Source organism: Bufo gargarizans, chromosome 8 (assembly GCF_014858855.1).
Source record: "Bufo gargarizans isolate SCDJY-AF-19 chromosome 8, ASM1485885v1, whole genome shotgun sequence".
Classification (NCBI taxonomy): Eukaryota; Metazoa; Chordata; class Amphibia; order Anura; family Bufonidae; genus Bufo; species Bufo gargarizans.
Genome location: NC_058087.1, coordinates 8564348 through 8587305, shown reverse-complemented (window position 1 = coordinate 8587305; position 22958 = coordinate 8564348). Strand labels below are relative to the sequence as shown.

The following is a 22958-nucleotide window of genomic DNA, read 5'->3' as shown; positions in this document are numbered from 1 at the left end:
CTTGTTTCTGACAGTTTTGAGACATTTTTGTCCGTGCTTTATAAATTCATAAGCATCAAATGTCGATGAGTAGAAGGCGCTGCTGTAATGCGCGTCTACATTAAAATACTACATGTGAAAACTACAGTATATAAACCTTGTCGAAGAAAATTACTTTTCTTCTCTTTCCATCCAGCAAAAAAACAACATAAATGTGAAGAAAATTACTTTTCATGTCGCAGTGGAAGGTGCATTTTAAATACCTGGGTTTGTGATGGCCAGAAAGACTGTGATGATGGCACTGATGAGCTGCACTGCGGTGAGTGTCAAGGGGATTCTACCATAAAAGAAAACTTCTCTTCCAGGGGACAATTCAGTGCCTTGTGTAGCGGTGGTACATAGTGTGCCCTTGAGTCCACTTCTTAATAGTGTTTCCTCATCAAAGCAAACCCTTCCCATATGTCCAATTAAAACAAGGGGAATGAATCTCTGTTTGACCCCCCCACCTCCTTCATTAGCCAGAACGGAGAGATGCTATATCTCTCAAGAAGCCAGCAAGTCCATGTTTTACATGGCTGCCCGTTTATTTGAATTGATTTCATGGAATTCTACATTTCTCCTGTGGTGACCAATGTGTGGAGTTTGGTGAGACAACTCTTTTAATGGTGTTGACCCATTACTTTGGGTGCTTTCACACTTGCGGCAGAGGATTCCGTCAGGCAGTTCCATCCCCGGAACTGCCGGCCGGATCCGTCAACATGTATGCCAACTGATAACATTTGTAAGACTGATCAGGATCCTGATCCTTCTTACAAATGCATTGAAATGCCGGATCCATCTTTCCAGTGTCATCCGGAAAAACGGATCCGCCATTTAATTTTTTTCACATTTTTTGGGGTCTGTGCATGCGCAGACCGGAGGGACGGATTCTTCATCGCAGTATTTTAAATGCCGGATCTGGCACTAATACATACCTATGGAAAAAAATGCCAGCATTCTGGCAAGTGTTCCGGATTTTTGGCCGGAGATAAAACCGTTGCATGCTGCGGTATTATCTCCGTCCTGAACAGTCAAAAAGACTGAACTGAAGACATCCTGATGCATCCTGAACGGATTGCTCTCCATTTAGAATGCATGGGGATAAAACTGATGAGTTATTTTCCAGTATAGAGCCCCTAGGACGGAACTCTATGCCGGAAAAGAAAAACGCTAGTGTAAAAGTACCCTTTGTTAGGCAAGGAAATAAATTGGCCTATGACCGATGTGACTCCTTTACGACATTGTTACACTGGATCATCAATTTCTGATCTGTGGAGGTCCAACTCCCGGCACCCACACCATTGAGCTGCGTGTACGCTGTATCTTGTACCCTGGCAGAATAAAACATCAGAAATGTGTGGGTGCTCTGTGTTGGACCACCACCATTCTAATATTGATGGCTAGAGATAAGCGAAGTTTTGAAAAATTCTATTTGGCTGATTTGCCGAATTTCACAAAAAATTCCATTTGTGACAAATTACTTAGTCACAAGGCGCATTCCTTTGTATGTGGCAGGCACAAGGATGGGGAACGGCAATTGAGCTGCCACCCAACATTGAACCCCCTCAGATGTCATGTTCATCACTAATCGCGCATCTAAGATTAAAACATACTCACCTTGTCCATTTGCTCGTGAAGAAGCCGTCGCAGCCATCTTGATTGAAGACATTTTGAGATTTCTCACAGTGACACGGTGACCGTTTCGTTACCAGTTTTTTCCTGAAATTTTTATTGAAGTGGATTTGTTTGCCTTTTTTGTTTGTCCCTCAGGTACTTCTTGTTCATGGAGTCAGTTTGCCTGCTCGAAAAGCAAGTGTATATCTAAGCAGTGGATGTGCGATGGAGAGGATGATTGTGGGGATGGTTCAGATGAAAGTGATGACGTCTGTGGTAGGTATCACTCACCAGCGATGGGAAGACACCATTAGGGCAGTCAGTTTAATGAAGAGGATAGTATGTTATAGATTAAAATGTATAGCAGACATTTGATATCGAGAGACAGGACAATGGCTTCTTCGGAAAACAATGAATAGTCAAAGTAATATGGGCTGTATACATGTGATGGACTTCTCTCTGGTTTAAAAAAAAAATGAACCTAGACAGCCATGTACTAACAACAAAAAGATTTATTGTCTCTTGTGCAGTAAGTTTGCTTTTTGCCAGTGGTTACATACAGTCTATGGGTATGAAGCACCGTCCTTTATCAACATTACATTACTGGAAGTGGCTTGATGGTTCAATGTGATTTCTGGAAATACTGTACAGATAAATTGTATTGCAGTCCCAGAGGAGATCCCCGGTAACTCACTGCTATAACATAACACTTCCCCGGCTATTACTGTAAAAAGTGCCTGAAGCTGCTGACAAACAAGGGAAATAACAGCTCTCCTCTTCTCTCTTCCACTTTTGTACCTTCTCTAATTTTATCTTTCCCCATTTAATTTTATTCTTCCTTTTACTCTCTCTCTCTCCTGCCCATCCTTTCTCAGGTTCACCTCCCCTTTCTTCTTCCACTTGCTGCTTTATTTCCATCTCTCATTTCCGTTTCCTCTAACTTATTCTCTACCATGTATCTCTCACTCATGATGTCTCATTTGTTCTTAGTTCTTCTTCTATGCATCTTACCCCTCTTCCTTCTTTTTCTTCCTGTTTGTCCTTCCTTCTCTTCCTCTTTTTCTTTCATAATGTTTACTTATTTATTTTTTGTCTTCCACTCACAAACTATTTTGTTTCATTACCTCTTTTTTAACACTTCTTTAATTTTCTGTGGCTGTATGACTTATCTTCCATCTCTTTTTACTTATTTCCTTCTTTTATTTCCTCCTATTTTGCTTCCTTCCCTCCACCCCTTTATGTTTTTCTCTTTCACTCCCATCCTTCCTTTTTCCTCATCTGTTCTTCTATTTTCCTTCCTTACATTCCCTTTCATCATCTTTATGTCCTTTCTGCTCTCTTTCATACCCTTCTTTCCAATTCTTTTGTCCTTCCCTACCTGTCAATCATTTGTTCCTTGCTCTTTCTCCATTTCTCTCTAAATCACCTTCTTTCTCGCCCCCACCTTCCCTTTATTATTCCCCTCTCCCAACCCTTCTCTTTCCTTCCTTCCTTCCTTCCTTCCTTCCTTTCTTCCTCCACCACTCCACCCCTCTCCTTTCCCTGTCTCTTTTTCCTTCTATTGCTTTTACTTCTTCCCCACTCTGCTTCCAGTTTCTTTCACAGTTTATTCCTTTCTTCCTCTTTCCCCTCATTTTCCCACTGGTTCTTCCCTTCCCTTTCTGCACTACCTTTCTACAGTTTTTTATTTTTATTTCCGGATGCTTTTTTGTCCCTCACTCACCCCGACAATTCTTTCACGATTCAGGGTCCGTGACGTGTGCTTCTGATATGTTCAGCTGTCCTAATTCCCACGCCTGTGTTCCTTTCCACTGGTTATGTGATGGAGAAAGAGATTGTCCTAATGGTAGTGATGAGCTATCTACTGCTGGTTGTGGTAAGTTCAACCATTGATTATAAGAACAAAAAAAAATTCCTAAAGAGCCTACAGAGTAATTGCATTAAGAGATTACAGGTCCTTCTAAAAAAATTAGCATATTGTGATAAAGTTCATTATTTTCTGTAATGTACTGATAAACATTAGACTTTCATATATTTTAGATTCATTACACACCAACTGAAGTAGTTCAAGCCTTTTATTGTTTTAATATTGATGATTTTGGCATACAGCTCATGAAAACCCAAATTTCCTATCTAAAAAAATTAGCATATTTCATCCGACCAATAAAAGAAAAGTGTTTTTAATACAAAAAAGTCAACCTTCAAATAATTATGTTCAGTTATCCACTCAATACTTGGTCGGGAATCCTTTTGCAGAAATGACTGCTTCAATGCGGCGTGGCATGGAGGCAATCAGCCTGTGGCACTGCTGAGGTGTTATGGAGGCCCAGGATGCTTCGATAGCGGCCTTAAGCTCATCCAGAGTGTTGGGTCTTGCGTCTCTCAACTTTCTCTTCCCAATATCCCACAGATTCTCTATGGGGTTCAGGTCAGGAGAGTTGGCAGGCCAATTGAGCACAGTAATACCATGGTCAGTAAACCATTTACCAGTGGTGTTGGCACTGTGAGCAGGTGCCAGGTCGTGCTGAAAAATGAAATCTTCATCTCCATAAAGCTTTTCAGCAGATGGAAGCATGAAGTGCTCCAAAATCTCCTGATAGCTAGCTGCATTGACCCTGCCCTTGATAAAAAACTGTGGACCAACACCAGCAGCTGACATGGCACCCCAGACCATCACTGACTGTGGGGACTTGACACTGGACTTCAGGTATTTTGGCATTTCCCTCTCCCCAGTCTTCCTCCAGACTCTGGCACCTTGATTTCCGAATGACATGCAACAGTCCAGAGCTGCTTCTCTGTAGCCCAGGTCTGGCGCTTCTGCCGCTGTTTCTGGTTCAAAAGTGGCTTGACCTGGGGAATGCGGCACCTGTAGCCCATTTCCTGCACACGCCTGTACACTGTGGCTCTGGATGTTTCTACTCCAGACTCAGTCCACTGATTTTGCAGGTCCCCCAAGGTCTGGAATCGGTCCTTCTCCACAATCTTCCTCAGGGTCCGGTCACCTCTTCTCGTTGTGCAGCGTTTTCTGCCACACTTTTTCCTTCCCACAGACTTCCCACTGAGGTGCCTTGATACAGCACTCTGGGAACAGCCTATTCGTTCAGAAATTTCTTTCTGTGTCTTACCCTCTTGCTTGAGGGTGTCAATGATGGCCTTCTGGACAGCAGTCAGGTTGCAGTCTTACCCATGATTGCGGTTTTGAGTAATGAACCAGGCTGGGAGTTTTTAAAAGCCTCAGGAATCTTTTGCAGGTGTTTAGAGTTAATTAGTTGATTCATATGATTAGGTTAATAGCTCGTTTAGAGATTTTTCTCTAAAAAAAATAAATTGTTTTCATGATATGCTAATTTTTTTAGATAGGAATTTTGGGTTTTCATGAGCTGTATGCCAAAACCATCAATATTAAAGCAATAAAAGTCTTGAACTACTTCAGTTGTGTGTAATGAATCTAAAATATATGAAAGTCTAATGTTTATCAGTACATTACAGAAAATAATGAACTTTATCACAATATGCTAATTTTTTTAGAAGGACCTGTAGTATCATTTTGGAATTTGTGAGGATGACATCAATCACCCTGGTCTAGGTTTTCAAACCTATACTTTGTAGTGGTGAAAAAGAACAATCTGTCATGCTTTCTACATTTTCTTAAACCACTTCTATCCAAGATGGACCACCAATTTAATAATCTTCTTAGCCTTACCTTACCATACTCATGGTTGCCCTCTGCTTTTCCCTTTTTTTAATGAGAAAAGATTCTTAAATCTTAATTTTTTTTTGTCCAAAACACAAACAAAATAGGAAAATTGAGAAAAGAACAGCCAAACAAAATGGCAGAACAATCATTTACATTGTATGGGCATGATAGTCGCATTTAAAGTCCATGTGACCATTGTGTTACAAAGTAAAATTTCTGAGCAAAACAAGCAACTCATGCTATAATGTGCACCTTGAGGTTCATTCCATACATGCTCCTATGTGTAATATGCCCCAGTAAAGACCTGGGTGCCATATTGGACCTCCATATCCATATGCCTCCTTTTTCTTAGAGAATTTATACATAATTCAGCAGAAAAAAACATTGTGGTATGCTCAGATGGTGTATTATGAATATTTATTCTAGGATGTATGCTGTACCTCTGTAATGCATAGGGAGGCACCCTGGAGTTCTTCAGGCTCTACGGTATGAAGATGTGAGAACTTTGTATGGTGCCATACAGGGTTTATACACAAACCTTATTATACCACCATAGGCTTACAAATAGGCTCTCTCTTTCCAAAAGAAGGAAAACTGTCTCTCTAACGCTATAGTTTGATACCCTCTAAGACAATGTTCCACCCACTGAAGAACCTTAAAACTTTGAGGACCAGCCTATGCAAGAGACAGTTTTCTTCTTTCTAGAGGAGAGATAATTTGCACAATTCATGTAAGACTAACTATACCAGTTGAATCTCCATAAGAAGAACCAGAACCCCTGAGAGTTACTACCATAGGTATAAAATATATCAGAGGAGCCAAAACTGAAAATTGATAGCAGTGTGCCAGATGCCTATGCTCCTCATTAGCAAACCCATGACGGCTCCTAGAAATGTGTTTGTTTATAACGTATCGCTACGGATATAGTTGTAACTCAAAGTCTATGTTTTTTTTGTTTGTTTGTTTTTTTGCAGTGAATCCAGAAAAGATGTTGTTTATGTAGTCATTTCCATGTTTCAGATGTTAGACATGTTTGAGTGACAGTCTGTGAAATGATACCGCACTGAGTGGATGTTTAATCTGAAAGCACCTTCACGGCTGCACTCTCTTGCCATAATGAAATGAAACACACTTGACTTCAAATGTGAAATGCATGCGGCTGTCTGCTGATTAATCTCAGAGTGAATATCCCTGCATGAGGGGAACCGTATATTCCGATATGTCCTGCTTGGCTTAACTGCCACCGTTCAGTGTGTTAAGCAAGCCAGCTGCAGTGATGAGATAAAAAATAAAGTTAACCACATTTAAAGGGACAAGTTAATCAATTTTTCAACCTATTAACAACCTGTACGTGAATATACTATGCCATTTTTTATAGAAAATGAAAGTAGGTGGTTTTCTGGATATAATCTTTTGAAGCCACTTTTAGCATAATTTAACTCTCTCAGTCAGACCATTACTGCGACCAGAGAGAGCCCTCCCTGTTGGGACTCAATGCAATGCTCTTCTGTGGCCATATTTATCTGGGCCTGTCAAGAGAATAATAGAGCTGTGATTCAGCACTTAATACTATCATGAGGATTACCCAGCAGGTAATGTCTTCCCTTACACAGCTGTAAAGTAATAATGGACTACCAATCTATATAATAAGTTGTACAATTTGTGGTGAGTTCTACAGAAGGATAGTGTTTTATTATTGATCTTCAATGGCATAATACTTTCAAAATGAAAAAAGAAAAACAGCAACACATTCTAAAAAAATCAGTTTTCTGTAAGAATTTCCAAGCCCACCACACTAAGGCGGCAATGATTCCCCAAGATCAGCTCACTGCTTCTTCAATGACTCTCCAGGAACCACCCAACCAACTTTTACTCAGGACGGATAATGGGTGTTTATCCCCTTACACACCCATAACTCAGAATCCCTATTGTGGACTGTAGAATGACGACCCTCACAATCATGAAAACCTTCACAAGGTCTTTCAGCCTCAGTAGTAATAATGGAAGTCTAATTCTATTTTTTTTGTTAGCGTTACTGACCAGGAATGTAATCTACTCAGTGATTTACAGACAATTTGAAATCCTGGTTACAGACAATATCCATCTGCCATATTGATATCATTAAAAACAAACAAGAAAAAATATTAACCCCAAATTCTTCCGTTAAAGAGAGTCTGTCACCTCCAAAATAACTTTCTTGTAAAAATCCTCTCCTGAGAAATACTTCTAAGATTTAAGAGAGATAGATGGAAAGATAGATAGATAGATAGATAGATAGATAGATGTGAGATACATGTATAGATTGAGAGATAGCTATAGAAATAGATAGATAGACAGATTTTTCTTATCAAAAGACTCTAAACCTGAACCCATGTTCCTCTCTTTACTACCCATCCATACATCTAAATGCTGTACCCCTTTCAATGTTACGGTTATCCCGAGCATGAATCAAATAGTAAAATCACTGTCTCGCTTTCCTGGAGTGGATCTCTATCTTCTTCCATTAAACTGTGCTATCTACCAGCATGAGCCCAGTTTGACACACTTCAGACATAACTCAAGGACTTGATACATTTCTCCCGACTAGAGCAACTTTAAGAAGATGATAAAAAAATAAAAATAAAAATGGCAAAACTTTATAGACACCATTGCAAAGGTCTCCTGGAGAAGTGATGTCCCAGTAAGAGTCCTGTTCCACTTTACTTACAAAGTCCTAAAGAAAAAAAAAAATCCTTCTCAGAGATTGTACGAGTTAGAGAAAGAAACGATCCCGCTGACAAAAGTCTAAATTCTTGTTTCTTTGAAAAATAATATAGATTCCTAGTGACTCAACAAGGCAAAAGAGCAGACATCCCACCGACAAGGTTACCATTCATTTTATTTCATTTCAACCTATACTTCACTGAGACTGGATTGTGTTCTGTAAGAAACGCTTATCTCCAGCTCTAATCTCCAGGTCTCCCATAGGAGGTTTTCTGTAGGTGAAAGGAAGTCATTGTTTCCTGCCATAATAGAAAATGTAAACTGGGCAAATGTGTCGCCAGCAGTCAAGCAATTCTAAATAACATCCATAAACTGGAAGGTTTCGTTCATACGAGGGTCACTGTGGGTCCAAAGGTTCCTCCAAATGAAATAAACGTTGGATTTCTTTCTAGAGAAGAAGAATAAGCTCACCATAAACAATGAGATCCGTCATCAATCCAAACAGAGGGTGACACGGGCCCCGCCAGCACTGAAGTGCATCAATAACAGCTTATTAAAATACAAACTACAGGTTTCGGGATTGGTTCAAGTTATTGGATATAATACACCGTTTTCCTGCACTAGCAACACATTATGAGTATGAGAGAGCTGAGCTGCAGGACCAGATATAGACCATGGGTGTATAAAGTGCAAAATATACACCTACATTTCTGAGGTTTAGGATGAAACTGGAAGACATAATAACCAAATATGTAGAAAACACATAGTGATAGCTAGAGAGTCTATCTATCTATCTATCTATCTATCTATCTATCTATCTATCTATTACATGTCTATTTATCTTTGTCTATATATTGTCTATCTATCTAATTCTATCTATCTATCTCATTCTATCTATCTATCTATCTATCTATCTATCTCATTCTATCTATCTATCTATCTATCTAATATTATAAAATTAAAATTGAAAAAAGCATTGGCATGTCCAAGTAAAACATTTAGCATTGCCAAAGCAAGAAAATTAATAGGTATTGTGGAGGGGGGTTTGGTGTAGGAATTAAAGGGTGTGGATGTTGGGTTAAAGGGGCAGTATAGTTGTATAATAGTCCATGGTGTCTCATATTCCTCTCAGTTAGTGGCAGGTGGAGACATATTGGGCAGCGATCTCCACAGCTGACTCCTCTTTCCCCAGTAGAATGTAGAGTTTCCTCCGCTCATCTATGGAGGTGAAATCTGGGATGTGAGCGGAGGGTCTCTGGTAGCCCTCACAGGTGAGTATTTGCTGCAGTGTAGCAGGAAGTGGGCCTTATCCTCCAAGGCCCCCTGCACACTGTGCTGGCACAGTCTGCTCTCCCAAGGCTTGTATGTCTGCCTGTGCTGCCCTGTCTCCATCTGTAGGCTGTGGGCGCTCAGTCTGTACAGGCTCAAAGGTCTGTCTGTGTTTGGGGTGGGGTATACTCTCCAGTTAGGGAGCCATGATGTAGTCCCTTTGCAGTGATTGGTATACGGTGAGTTTCTGGGAGTTGTTTATTTTGCTTCTCCATTCCTCTATGTATCGCTCTGTGCAGCTATGACCCCCTTTATTTGTGCTTTGTTCAGGGCATGTTGGGGGTTTTGGCTGAACAGGCAGCTGGCACTTGGTTGGAGAGCGCAGGGTTTGCTCTGAGCCCTGTGGCTCGGCCAGGCTTGGTGTTAGTAAGAGCAGGGGCTGCTGCCCTGTATGTGTGCCCAGAATCATATTGCCCTCTTCTGCATGGTGAGCCATAGTGGATACCTGCCCAGCTCTGCCCGCCATGCCATGTTGGAGGTGCTGTGATGGACTTGGAGGAGGTATTTGCAGAACTCTAGATGGAAGGTCTCTGTTGGGCTGGAATCCAACATTAAATGGTTTGGGAAGGTGGCCGGGCCCCACACCTCCCTGCCATAGAGCAGAATTGGGACGATGACACCATCCAATATTTTTAGCCAGTCACTCACTGGTGGTCTGAGGTGGTACAGTTGCCTTCTGATGGCATAGAAAGATCTGCAGGCTTTTCCTTTTTATTGCTGCTTTGAAGCTCCCTGATTAGTTAAGCTCCAGCCCCAGGTAGGCGTAGCTGTTGGTCTTCTCCAGTGTGGAGCCATTTAATGTGAAGGAAGGAAAGGGGGCTTTACTCTGGCCCTTCCTCTGGAACACCATGATTTTGGTCTTCTTAGGATTGATGGGTAGTGCACATGTGGTGCTGAATTTTTCCAGTATTGCCAGGCTGTTTAGGGGAACCTCTCTCTGTTGGGGACAGAAGCAGGAGGTCATTGACATACAGCAGGAACTTCACCTTGCGTTCATGAAGGGGAGGTCTGATGCTGAGGAGGCCTCCAGAGCTGCAGGCAGTTCAGTTCATTGATGTAGATATTAAAGAGTGCTGGGCTCTGACCCCTCAGACCTACTGGAAATAAGCCGTTCTCTTCCTGTTCACCTTCACGCTGCATTGGTTCCTGGTGTATGAGCTCTTGATGACATCATACGTTCTCCCTCCTATTCCGCACTCCAAGAGTTTCAGAAACAGGCCAGAGTGCCACACTGAGTCAAACGCCTTCTTAAACTCCACAAAACAGGCAAATATTTTGCAACGTTTGGTATTGTGTCTTGTGTCTTGATGAGGCTGTGCAGGGTGTAGATATGGTCAGTGGTGCGGTGGTTTGGCTTGAACCTGGCTTGGCTTTTGCAGAGGACCTCGTGCTGTATGAGGAAGCTGAGTATTCTTTTATTGATGATGTTGTTGATCGGTTTCCCCATAGTGCTGCTGATGCAGATCCCTCTGTAATTGGCTAGATCATATTGGTCCCCATTCTTGTACATAGGTGTTATGAGGCCTTGGTTTCAGTCTTGGGGGAAGTGTACCGCACTGAAGACGAGGGTGAATAATTTTGGCAGTGCAGTTTGAATGTCTGGGGGGCTGCTGTATTTAATCATCTCTGGCAGGATGCCGTCAGTACCACTGGTCTTTTTGCCTTTCAGCTGGGTGATTCTTTCCTGTATCTCTTGCATGGTGATTGGGGTTAGGGTTAGTCCAGAGGGTTCTGTAAGTTCTTGATGGCCTCCTCCATGTCCCTCAGTTTTATTGTTATCTGTTGCTGTTCCGGGTTTGGTATTTTTTAGGGATGTTTTTGAGGTCCCTGAAGTAGCTGAGCCAGATGCTACTATTTTGAATGTGTAGGGAGTTTTTCTTGGGCTTTGTGCCCATATAGTGCCAGGTCTCCCAGAATGAGTTGTCCTGGAGGAATTCCTCGAGCTGCTGAGGTTTGTGAGAAAGGTGCCTCTTTTTTCTCTTGTTCAATTTAAGGTCGGTTGGCCGCGTTGGTGTATTCAGTGGCAGACTAGTTGTCCCATTTTAAAGATGGTGGCAGATTGTAGAGACCAGACTGATGGGGCTGCTGTGTCTGGCTTGTCGGTGGATCTCATGTGCAGCATGATCTAGTTGTGGTCTGACAGGTGTGTCTCAGGAGTGACTATGAATGTGTTTATGTCTGCTGGGTCTATGTCTGTGATGGCATAGTCCACCACACTGCTGCCCACATGGGAGTTTAGTGTGAACCGTCCTAGAGAGTCACCCCTGATACGCCAGTTCATTATGTACAGTCCCAAGCTCCGGCAAAGGTTCAGCAGTACGTTTCCGCTCTTGTTAAGAACTCTGTCATAGCTGTTTCTTATTGTCTGTACAGAGTCCAGGTAGTAGGTCTCGCCCCCAAGGATATATGTGATTCCATCAGAGGTCAAATAGTCCTCTGTGCCAGTTCTGGCATTGAGGTCACTTATTGTTGCTTATTTTTATCCAGATATGGTTGTCTCCCGCTCTTTAATCTCCACCTTGTACCATATTAATATGCCTCCTGAATGGTGGCCCAGTTTGGTGGTCTTGCTTTTTAGTGTTGAGCGAGAATATTCTAAAAGCTGATTTTTGTCTCGAATATCGCAACTTCGAGAATTCGCTAATAGTGCTATATATTCGTCATAGTGAATATTCGTCATTTTTCCATCTGAACACATGATTCCTCCCTGCTTTTTGCTTGTGGGCCAATGAGTCATTGGCCCACAAGTAACTTAAGCAGGGAGGAGTCATGTGTTCAGATGGGAAAAATGACGAATATTCTAATAAAAAAATATATAGCACTATATTTAATATAGTGCTATATATTAGTTTTTGACCGACGCCTTTATTGATCGCGTAATATTAGCATATTATGCAGTTATTACCTTGCCGATTTTCAAGTAAAAAAAAATATGTAGAATATAAAGAATATTCGAATTCGTGAATATGCTACAAATATTCTACAAAATATTTGCAAAATATCACAAATTCAAATATGACCCCTGCCGCTCATCACTATTGCTTTTCTGGGCAGAGATGGAAAATTCCTTGTAGCCCATGGGTGCTAGGGATTCATCCTCTGCCCGGGTTCATGTCTCCAAGAGGATTTGGATATTAATGTTTTTTAGTCTTTCTTTGAAATCTGGATCGTTAGGTTTGGATCCAAAAGCTGAAGCATTCAGCCCTTGGATATTCCAGCTGATGATAATAAGGGATGTGAGGCGATAGACCTTGTAATGAGCGCCATTTTCATCGGACATAGCAGGTTGTTTTTAGGGTTACATTAGTTTGCTACAGAGTGTGCTGAGCAGGGTTCCTATTTCCCCCATGCTGCTGGCTTCCTCCAGCTCTGCAATCTTTGTGGATTTGGTCTGGGGTGATTGTTTCCCGTGGTTTTCCATTTTTTTGGGCTTTGCTATCTATCTATCTATCTATCTATATTATATACAGTATATACTATCTATCTATCTATCTATTTATCTATCTATCTACTTATAATAAGGCTGTTAACAGCCTGCATTTGTGGGAGGGGCGTCTGGCTATTTATTCCCCTACCTGCCGCTCAGCCAGGCGCCCGAGCCTCACGCATCACTACGGCTTCACGCTCCCTCCTTCAGTGTCGTCACTTCCGGGTTACCGTGGTCACGTGCCGCCGACGTCAGCTTCGCGGCCAGCCTGTCAGGTGATCGGGGTACAGCGTCCCCGCTCCAGCTTTACTCCACGTCCGGCCTGGTATCTGGCTCCGGGGGTGGCGCGGTCGGGATGCCGCTCTCCCCCAGTACGTTCCGCCCACGCAGTTACAGGCGGCTGGGTCGGGGGAGCGGTGTCCTAGCTTGTGCTCTTCCGTCTCATCGGTGTCCAGGAGTCAGGTCCGGAGGGGGGCCACTCTGCTACCACACCAGATTACCAGGGGAGAAAGCATATGATGGGAGTACAGGGGAGGTAGATGGTTCTGGAGAGTGCCTAACCCAGCTAGATGTAGCGGTGATGAGTATGCCGTGGTATCACCGTATGTCATCTGTTTTTTTCCATAAGGCTGCATTTAAATCCTTCAGAGTTATCGGATAAGGGTCATGAAGCATTTAAAGGGCCAGTGGTAGAGTCAGGCCGAGGCTATATTTGAGATTGTTGAAGCAGTGCTTCCAGCACAGCAAGGGTTGTCAAATTCCGGTGTTATGGTGCAGGGGTACTCCTGCGTTCAGGGGGGGGCATTGCTTCATTCATGCTCCCTAAACCCCTCCAGCAGGTTACCGGCGGGTTTAACACACCATGCGTGTGCCCGTTTTCAGAGCAGCGATGCAGGCTGGCTATTTAAAAAAAAAAAAAAAAGAAGAAGAGAGGGGGAGTTTAAATATAAAAAAAAAAAAAATATATATAAATATATAAATACATATAAATATTCTTGCATATTTAACAGTTTTCAAACCCTACAGCATCATAATGCCAGAATTTGCGGTCTAGTTGAGGGCAAGTTTTCACTTTACTGTTTCGAGTCAGCGGTTTTGTTTCAGTCGCATTGTGCGTCTGTCTCGGTTGTCTATGTCCCTGGATCGCCCAGGTTGTCAATGTCCCTGGATCGCCCAGGTTGTCAATGTCCCTGGATCGCCCAGGTTGTCAATGTCCCTGGATCGCCCAGGTTGTCAATGTCCCTGGATCGCCCAGGTTGTCAATGTCCCTGGATCGCCCAGGTTGTCAATGTCCCTGGATCGCCCAGGTTGTCAATGTCCCTGGATCGCCCAGGTTGTCAATGTCCCTGGATCGCCCAGGTTGTCAATGTCCCTGGATCGCCCAGGTTGTCAATGTCCCTGGATCGCCCAGGTTGTCAATGTCCCTGGATCGCCCAGGTTGTCTCTGTCCCTGGATCGCCCAGGTTTTCTTCGTCCCTGGTTCGCCCAGGTTGTCTGTGTCTCCCGGTTCTTCAGGGGGTTCGTATATATTCTTTTAATCCTGACGTTGTGTTGTTCTTCCCTTTAGATTGGCTTTTAGTTGTACGTTCTCTACGTTTTCGGCCAGGCAATTCCGAGGCGCTCTCTGGTAAGTCAGTTTATAGTTGATTAGCAAGGCAGGGCGGCAAACTTCGGTTCTACTCAGGGTCATTTTCCTTTCATTAGCTCCAACTTTAGCATTTGGGGTTTTGGAGCCGTGCTTCCAAATCCATTCGCGTCCTACCAGGTAGGTTGTTGGTCCGATGGGCATTTTACTCACCTTTATTGGCCTCACGCTCCGCCGACATCCGGATCGCAGCACGCCAGCCTGCCGGGTGATCGGGGCTCAGCTGGCTCCGTGCTAGCTGCGTCTCGCACCCGACCTGGTTCCCTGCCCCCGGCTGGTGCACGCTTGATTGCCGCTCCCCCCAGCATGTTGCGCTCGCACGAGTGCGGGCGGCGGGGTTGGGGGAGCGGCATTCTAGTCAGGGAACTGCCGGTCACATGCCGGCTCGGCATGAGAGCCTATTGTAAAAAAAAAAAAAAAAAGGGTGTCATAGGTTGATTTCACTTATAACCATGCTATCTTGGCATATCTATTAATTCTGGTTTTGGGATGCAGGTTGCCCTCCCGCTGTCAGGGGGGGGGGCGCAGTTTTTGGGTCCCATGCCAAATTAGTTGGGGCTCTGTACGTTTAATTTTAAGTTTATCTGCCTTGCATCACAATACCAGAATTAGCGATTTACGTGTTTTCACTTTACGGTCTCAGAAATCAGTGGTTTATCGTTTTCTGGTTCAAATCTGCTTCTGTCTCCTGGTCTTTACGTATGGCCGGGGTCCCCTGGCCCCCCCGGGATCTCAGTGCCTCCCGGATCGCCCAGGTTGTCAATGTTCCTGGATCACCCAGGTTGTCGGGGTCCCTGGTTCGCCCGGGTTGTCAGGTTCCCTGGATCGCTCAGGTTATCAGTGGCCCTGGATCGCTCAGGTTGTCGGGGTCCCTGGATCGCCCAGGTTGTCAGGGTCCCTGGATCGCCCAGGTTGTCAGCTTCTCTGGATCGCCCAGGTGGTCAGCGCCCCTGGGTCACCCAGGTTGTCAGGGTCCCTGGATCGCCCAGGTTGTCAGGGTCCCTGGATCGCCCAGGTTGTCAGCGTCCCTGGATCGCCCAGGTTGTCAGCGTCCCTGGATCGCCCAGGTTGTCAGGGTCCCTGGATCGCCCAGGTGGTCAGCGTCCCTGGATCGCCCAGGTGGTTAGCATCCCTGGATCGCCCAGGTTCTGTCTTCGTTTAAATGTCAGTGTCCCTGGATCGCCCAGGTTGTCAGTGTCCCTGGATCGCCAAGGTTGTCAGTGTCCCTGGATCGCCCAGGTTGTCAGTGTCCCTGGATCGCCCAGGTTGTCAGTGTCCCTGGATCGCCCAGGTTGTCAGTGTCCCTGGATCGCCCAGGTTGTCAGGGTCCATGGATCGCCCGGGTTGTCAGGGTCCCTGGTTCGCCCAGGTTGTCAGGGTCCCTGGATCGCCCAGGTTGTCAGAGTCCCTGGATCGCCCAGGTGGTCAGCGTCCCTGGGTTGCCCAGGTGGTTAGCATCCCTGGATCGCCCAGGTTCTGTCTTCGTTTAAATGTCAGTGTCCCTGGATCGCCCAGGTTGTCAGTGTCCCTGGATCGCCCAGGTTGTCAGTGTCCCTGGATCGCCCAGGTTGTCAGCGTCCCTGGATCGCCCGGGTTGTCAGGGTCCCTGGTTCGCCCAGGTTGTCAGGGTCCATGGATCGCCCGGGTTGTCAGGGTCCCTGGTTCGCCCAGGTTGTCAGGGTCCCTGGATCGCCCAGGTTGTCAGGGTCCCTGGATCGCCCAGGTGGTCAGCGTCCCTGGGTTGCCCAGGTGGTTAGCATCCCTGGATCGCCCAGGTTCTGTCTTCGGTTAAATGTCAGTGTCCCTGGATCGCCCAGGTTGTCAGTGTCCCTGGATCGCCCAGGTTGTCAGTGTCCCTGGATCGCCCAGGTTGTCAGTGTCCCTGGATCGCCCAGGTGGTCAGCGTCCCTGGGTTGCCCAGGTGGTTAGCATCCCTGGATCGCCCAGGTTCTGTCTTCGTTTAAATGTCAGTGTCCCTGGATCTCCCAGGTTGTCAGTGTCCCTGGATCGCCCAGGTTGTCAGTGTCCCTGGATCGCCCAGGTTGTCAGTGTCCCTGGATCGCCCAGGTTGTCAGTGTTCCTGGATCGCCCAGGTTGTCAGTGTCCCTGGATCGCCCAGGTTGTCAGTGTCCCTGGATCGCCCAGGTTGTCAGGGTCCCTGGATCGCCCGGGTTGTCAGGGTCCCTGGATCGCCCAGGTGGTCGGTGTCCCTGGATCGCCCGGGTTGTCAGCGTCCCTGGATCGCCCGGGTTGTCAGGGTCCCTGGATCGCCCGGGTTGTCAGGGTCCCTGGATCGCCCAGGTTGTCAGGGTCCCTGGATCGCCCGGGTGGTCAGCGTCCCTGGGTTGCCCAGGTGGTTAGCATCCCTGGATCGCCCAGGTTCTGTCTTCGTTTAAATGTCAGTGTCCCTGGATCGCCCAGGTTGTCAGTGTCCCTGGATCGCCCAGGTTGTCAGTGTCCCTGGATCGCCCAGGTTGTCAGTGTCCCTGGATCGCCCAGGTTGTCAGCGTCCCTGGATCGCCCAGGTTGTCAGCGTCCCTGGATAGCCCAGGTGGTCAGCGTCCCTGGATCGCCCAGGTTCTGTCTTCGTTTAAATGTCAGTGTCCCTGGATCGCCCAGGTTGTCAGCGTCCCTGGATCGCCCAGGTTGTCAGCGTCCCTGGATCGCCCAGGTTGTCAGCGTCCCTGGATCGCCCAGGTGGTCAGCGTCCCTGGATCGCCCAGGTTCTGTCTTCGTTTAAATGTCAGTGTCTCTGGATCGTCCAGGTTGTCAGCGTCCCTGGATCGCCCAGGTGGTCAGCGTCCCTGGATCGCCCAGGTTCTGTCTTCGTTTAAATGTCAGTGTCTCTGGATCGTCCAGGTTGTCAGCGTCCCTGGATCGCCCAGGTTCTGTCTTCGTTTAAATGTCAGTGTCTCTGGATCGTCCAGGTTGTCAGCGTCCCTGGATCGCCCAGGTTGTCAGTGTCCCTGGATCGCCCAGGTGGTCAGCGTCCCTGGATCGCCCAGGTTGTCAGCGTCCCTGGATCGCCCAGGTTGTCAGCGTCCCTGGATAGCCCAGGTGGTCAGCGTCCCTGGATCGCCCAGGTTCTGTCTTCATTTAAATGTCAGTGTCCCTGGATCGCCCAGGTTGTCAGCGTCCCTGGATCGCCCAGGTTGTCAGCGTCCCTGGATCGCCCAGGTTGTCAGCGTCCCTGGATCGCCCAGGTGGTCAGCGTCCCTGGATCGCCCAGGTTCTGTCTTCGTTTAAATGTCAGTGTCTCTGGATCGTCCAGGTTGTCAGCGTCCCTGGATCGCCCAGGTGGTCAGCGTCCCTGGATCGCCCAGGTTCTGTCTTCGTTTAAATGTCAGTGTCTCTGGATCGTCCAGGTTGTCAGCGTCCCTGGATCGCCCAGGTGGTCAGCGTCCCTGGATCGCCCAGGTTGTCAGTGTCCCTGGATCGGCCAAGTTGTCAGCATCCCTGGATCGCCCAGGTGGTCAGCGTCCCTGGATCGCCCAGGTGGTCAGCGTCCCTGGATCGCCCAGGTGGTCAGCGTTCCCGGATCGCCCAGGTGGTCAGCGTCTCTGGATCGCCCAGGTGGTCAGCGTCCCTGGATCGCCCAGGTGGTCAGCGTCCCTGGATCGGCCAGGTGGTCAGCGTTCCCGGATCGCCCAGGCGGTCAGCGTTCCCGGATCGCCCAGGTTCTGTTTTCGTTTTCTAAAGCCACCCTTCGGGGTATTCAAAAGGAGGGGAAGGGGTCCGTGAGCCATAGGCAACCGTGTCCGGTAAATTGTTCAGGGATCTTTTTTTCGTCATTGGATGGTAATCCTTTTGGGCCCTTCACTAACCTGATTTTGAAAGTGGCCATGTATCTCACCTTTCATGGATTCCCCCGGCCCGGTGAGGTTCTGGCGGGTTCAAATCGCCATAACCATCCTCTGAAGCAGCATCTGTTATGGGGCCAGGGCCATTACACTCCCCTGCTACCTTCCACCAAAACCATTCAGACGGGACCCCCTTCTGAGGTAAATTCCATCCCACGCTGAATGATTGGTGCCCAGTTCAGGTGCTGCATCAACTGCTAGCCCGCATCCAAGGTTCATCACCAGATAGCCCGCTCCTGCCACACGCAGGCAAGCTTCTCAGCACCCTCAGTTAATATCTTTCATCCGTGCCCTCGCCCAGGGTCTAGGCTAGGACCCCAAGGTAAATTCGGGCCACTCATGTCGCTAGGGGCAGTCTCCGCTGCTTCTCGGCATCAGGTGCCAGCTCATGTCATCCGGGCCATGGGGCGGTGGCGGCCCTCCTGCTTCACTAGGTATATACACAATCCTCGAGTAGAGATATCTCGTGCCTTTCGATCACTGGCTTTGTAGTTTGCAAAAGTGTTGTACCTAACTGATGTTTTTTGCCCCCTTTTTTCACTGGTGTACCCGCGCCGTGGCTCCCGGCACAATTCAGCCACTATGTTCAGGGCAGGTGTCTCTGCGTGCGCCGACGTTGTCCTAGCCCTGACCATAAATAATAAGGCTGTTAACAGCCTGCATTTGTGGGAGGGGCGTCTGGCTATTTATTCAACTACCTGCCGCTCAGCCAGGCGCCCGAGCCTCACGCCCCTCCCTCCCGCCCTTTTTCTCTAAACTCCCTTCAGGTATGCCCCCTTTTTTCACTGGTGTACCCGCGCCGTGGCTCCCGGCACAATTCAGCCACTATGTTCAGGGCAGGTGTCTCTGCGTGCGCCGACGTTGTCCTAGCCCTGACCATAAATCTGGTTAGACAGACCTAGTTCTGTATGTGTGGTAGTCATCTCTGTTCTGATCACCTCCCCCCAGGAGCTGACCTGCACTGTACGATATACCGGCCCTGTAACCCGCTTAGTCAAGACTGTGACTGTAGGAGCGATTAATGTGATTTGCAGCCTTGCTTTATTTTTATTTTCTTCATATATTTCCAGCTCCTGTTACTACCTGTGATGAAAATGCTTTTATGTGCAAGAACAAAATCTGCATCCCTAAGCAGTTCCTCTGTGACCATGATGACGACTGCGGAGACGGTTCTGATGAATCTTTGGAATGTGGTAAGTCATTTTACTGCAATCCAGATAAAATACGAAGAGGTGATAAAAGAAATTCCCTTCTCAGTTCATGTTGGAGATTCAAACGTGGGGATTAGAAAGTCTGTTCTGTACTCTGAGATGGGACATGCACAGGTTATTAAGGAATGCTAGCACTGGAATGTAATACAATTCTATCTCCTCAACCTAAAGCAGGGCCCTCAACGACCATGTGTCAGATCTTCTCAGAAAAGAGGGTTCTTTTCTGAGACACAGAGCCACGGTGAGACTGCTACCTCCCCATTCCCTGTAGCTACTGTCCAGTATGTTCCCGATCCCAATGTGTTCTACTGTAGGTGCTCGGCTAAGCCGTTGTGTCTGCCAATCAAGCTTTTGGACTGAGCATTAGCAAGGAGCAGAATTATGAATACAGGGAGTGCAGAATTATTAGGCAAGTTGTATATTTGAGGATTCATTTTATTATTGAACAACAACCATGTTCTCAATGAACCCAAAAAACTCATTAATATCAAAGCTGAATATTTTTGGAAGTAGTTTTTAGTTTGTTTTTAGTTTTAGCTATTTTAGGGGGATATCTGTGTGTGCAGGTGACTATTACTGTACATAATTATTAGGCAACTTAACAAAAAACAAATATATACCCATTTCAATTATTTATTTTTACCAGTGAAACCAATATAACATCTCAACATTCACAAATATACATTTCTGACATTCAAAAACAAAACAAAAACAAATCAGTGACCAATATAGCCACCTTTCTTTGCAAGGACACCCAAAAGCCTGCCATCCATGGATTCTGTCAGTGTTTTGATCTGTTCACCATCAACATTGCGTGCAGCAGCAACCACAGCCTCCCAGACACTGTTCAGAGAGGTGTACTGTTTTCCCTCCTTGTAAATCTCACATTTGATGATGGACCACAGGTTCTCAATGGGGTTCAGATCAGGTGAACAAGGAGGCCATGTCATTAGATTTTCTTCTTTTATACCCTTTCTTGCCAGCCACGTTGTGGAGTACTTGGACGCGTGTGATGGAGCATTGTCCTGCATGAAAATCATGTTTTTCTTACCTTGCAGACTTCTTCCTGTACCACTGCTTGAAGAAGGTGTCTTCCAGAAACTGGCAGTAGGACTGGGAGTTGAGCTTGACTCCATCCTCAACCCAAAAAGGCCCCACAAGCTCATCTTTGATGATACCAGCCCAAACCAGTACTCCACCTCCACCTTGCTGGCGTCTGAGTCGGACTGGAGCTCTCTGCCCTTTACCAATCCAGCCATCTGGCCCATCAAGACTCACTCTCATTTCATCAGTCCATAAAACCTTTGGAAAATCAGTCTTGAGATATTTCTTGGCCCAGTCTTGACGTTTCAGCTTGTGTGTCTTGTTCAGTGGTGGTCGTCTTTCAGCCTTTCTTACCTTGGCCATGTCTCTGAGTATTGCACACCTTGTGCTTTTGGGCACTCCAGTGATGTTGCAGCTCTGAAATATGGCCAAACTGGTGGCAAGTGGCATCTTGGCAGCTGCACGCTTGACTTTTCTCAGTTCATGGGCAGTTATTTTGCGCCTTGGTTTTTCCACACGCTTCTTGCGACCCTGTTGACTATTTTGAATGAAACACTTGATTGATCGATGATCACGCTTCAGAAGCTTTGCAATTTTAAGAGTGCTGCATCCCTCTGCAAGATATCTCACTATTTTTGACTTTTCTGAGCCTGTCAAGTCCTTCTTTTGACCCATTTTGCCAAAGGAAAGGAAGTTGCCTAATAATTATGCACACCTGATATAGGGTGTTGATGTCATTAGACCACACCCCTTCTCATTACAGAGATGCACATCACCTAATATGCTTAATTGGTAGTAGGCTTTCGAGCCTATACAGCTTGGAGTAAGACAACATGCATAAAGAGGATGATGTGGTCAAAATACTCATTTGCCTAATAATTCTGCACGTAGTGTACAGCTCTGTGTTATTATCAGGGACAAACACAGGAGTGTGTGACCTGGCAGATTCAGCATGATGGCTCACTTCTGCTACTAAGGTGCCACTAACCCTGCTGGCCTGGATACCTGGAGTTTTGCTCCCCCAATACCTGAAGTTTGCACACCCAATGTACTTTGGACAGTACAGTGCTTATTATGCATCTGTCTGGCTGAGTTATTTGGGCACCTAACATTAGTAGTTTCCCAGAAGGTCTAAGCCAAATATGCATGATTTAATATACATTAAATTGATGTAATCCCCCCTCTAAGGCTGTGATCATACACTGTGCATTACAAGCACTGCTTTACGCATGGCCTAGGTGCGCAACCTAGCCCCCAGAATGCCATTCTGTGTGGCCCCAACCATCTTAGCATAGATTTACCTATATATGGTGGCTGCTTACATGTATATTGCCATGTCAGAGAGAAGTGGCAAGTAGCATGGGAGCAGAGATGAGTAAGTACTAATGGAGTAGAGTGTGTCCATCTCTGGGTGTCCCATATATCAGCAGAATGGTGGTCTCCTGACCCTTGTGTTGCACTTTAGAAAGGATTTGATGATGATAATTATTCCCTTGCATCCATGTAGCTATCTTCATTGTAGTTTTATGGGAATAGTAGAGAAAGATGAGTGCATGGTCTCATCCTTTCAGGAGTGAAATCGGGGGAGAAGTGGAACCCTGTTCTTCCCATAGAGTTTTTAAATTATATCATATATGTGATATACAGAATAGATGTTTCTATTTCTTTTGGTTTTGGCAGCTTGGACCACCTGAATCATGAAAGTTGCAAGTCAATGTATGATTGTAGTAGCAGGTTCGAGCATGGGTGCTAATGCTCCATACATTCATCATTCATACATGCACACAGGGGCATAGCTAAAGACTCATGGGCCCTGGGGAAAAAGTTCCACTTGGACCCTCCTTCCCTCAGTGATTTGTGGCAAGGGACAGGTGTGCACTTAGCCTTTCTGCTGTCTGAGGCAAATTGAAACAGCACCCTCCCCCCATGCCAAATTATAAACCTAACCCTCTCCTGCCAGCACCACTGTTAGGCTATGGCTACACAGAAACACTGGTCATCGCCAGGTTCGCCGAGTTGCGGTGATCCCATAGAAATGAATGGGAGCGCTGCGTGATCCAACACTGCCCGTGTCGCCGTCTATCCCTAGCCTAAAATACTTGGAAAACATTACATACAGGGTAATACAGCATCACATACATCATACATCCAGGATTTCTTCTCTGGATGTATGGTCTTCTCCATTCAGACCAGACCACCATGATGATTTATTTCATCCATCTTTTATTTCAGCAGTTTGACAAACAGACATCTTAGTTTCCTACTTTTCTATCATCCTTCCACCTCCTCAACAGCCCATCCTGCCACCCCCAATACTGTGCCCGCTGTGCTCCCCAATACTATACTACAGAAACAGTCCCCCTGAAAATACTAATGCCACACAGATAGTGCCCCTTTCAATAATTATTGG

The 22958-nt window shown here is 46.2% G+C and overlaps 1 protein-coding gene across 1 annotated transcript in view; it reads left to right on the top strand.

The window, feature by feature from the left end:
- Positions 1–22958, top strand: part of LRP1B (LDL receptor related protein 1B) — a 1294122-nt gene that overhangs the window by 1055321 nt on the left and 215843 nt on the right. Inside the window, 4 exon segments of the mRNA XM_044303104.1 lie at positions 176–298; positions 1789–1908; positions 3380–3508; positions 19364–19486. Of these exon segments, the coding sequence (XP_044159039.1) occupies positions 176–298; positions 1789–1908; positions 3380–3508; positions 19364–19486 (495 nt within the window).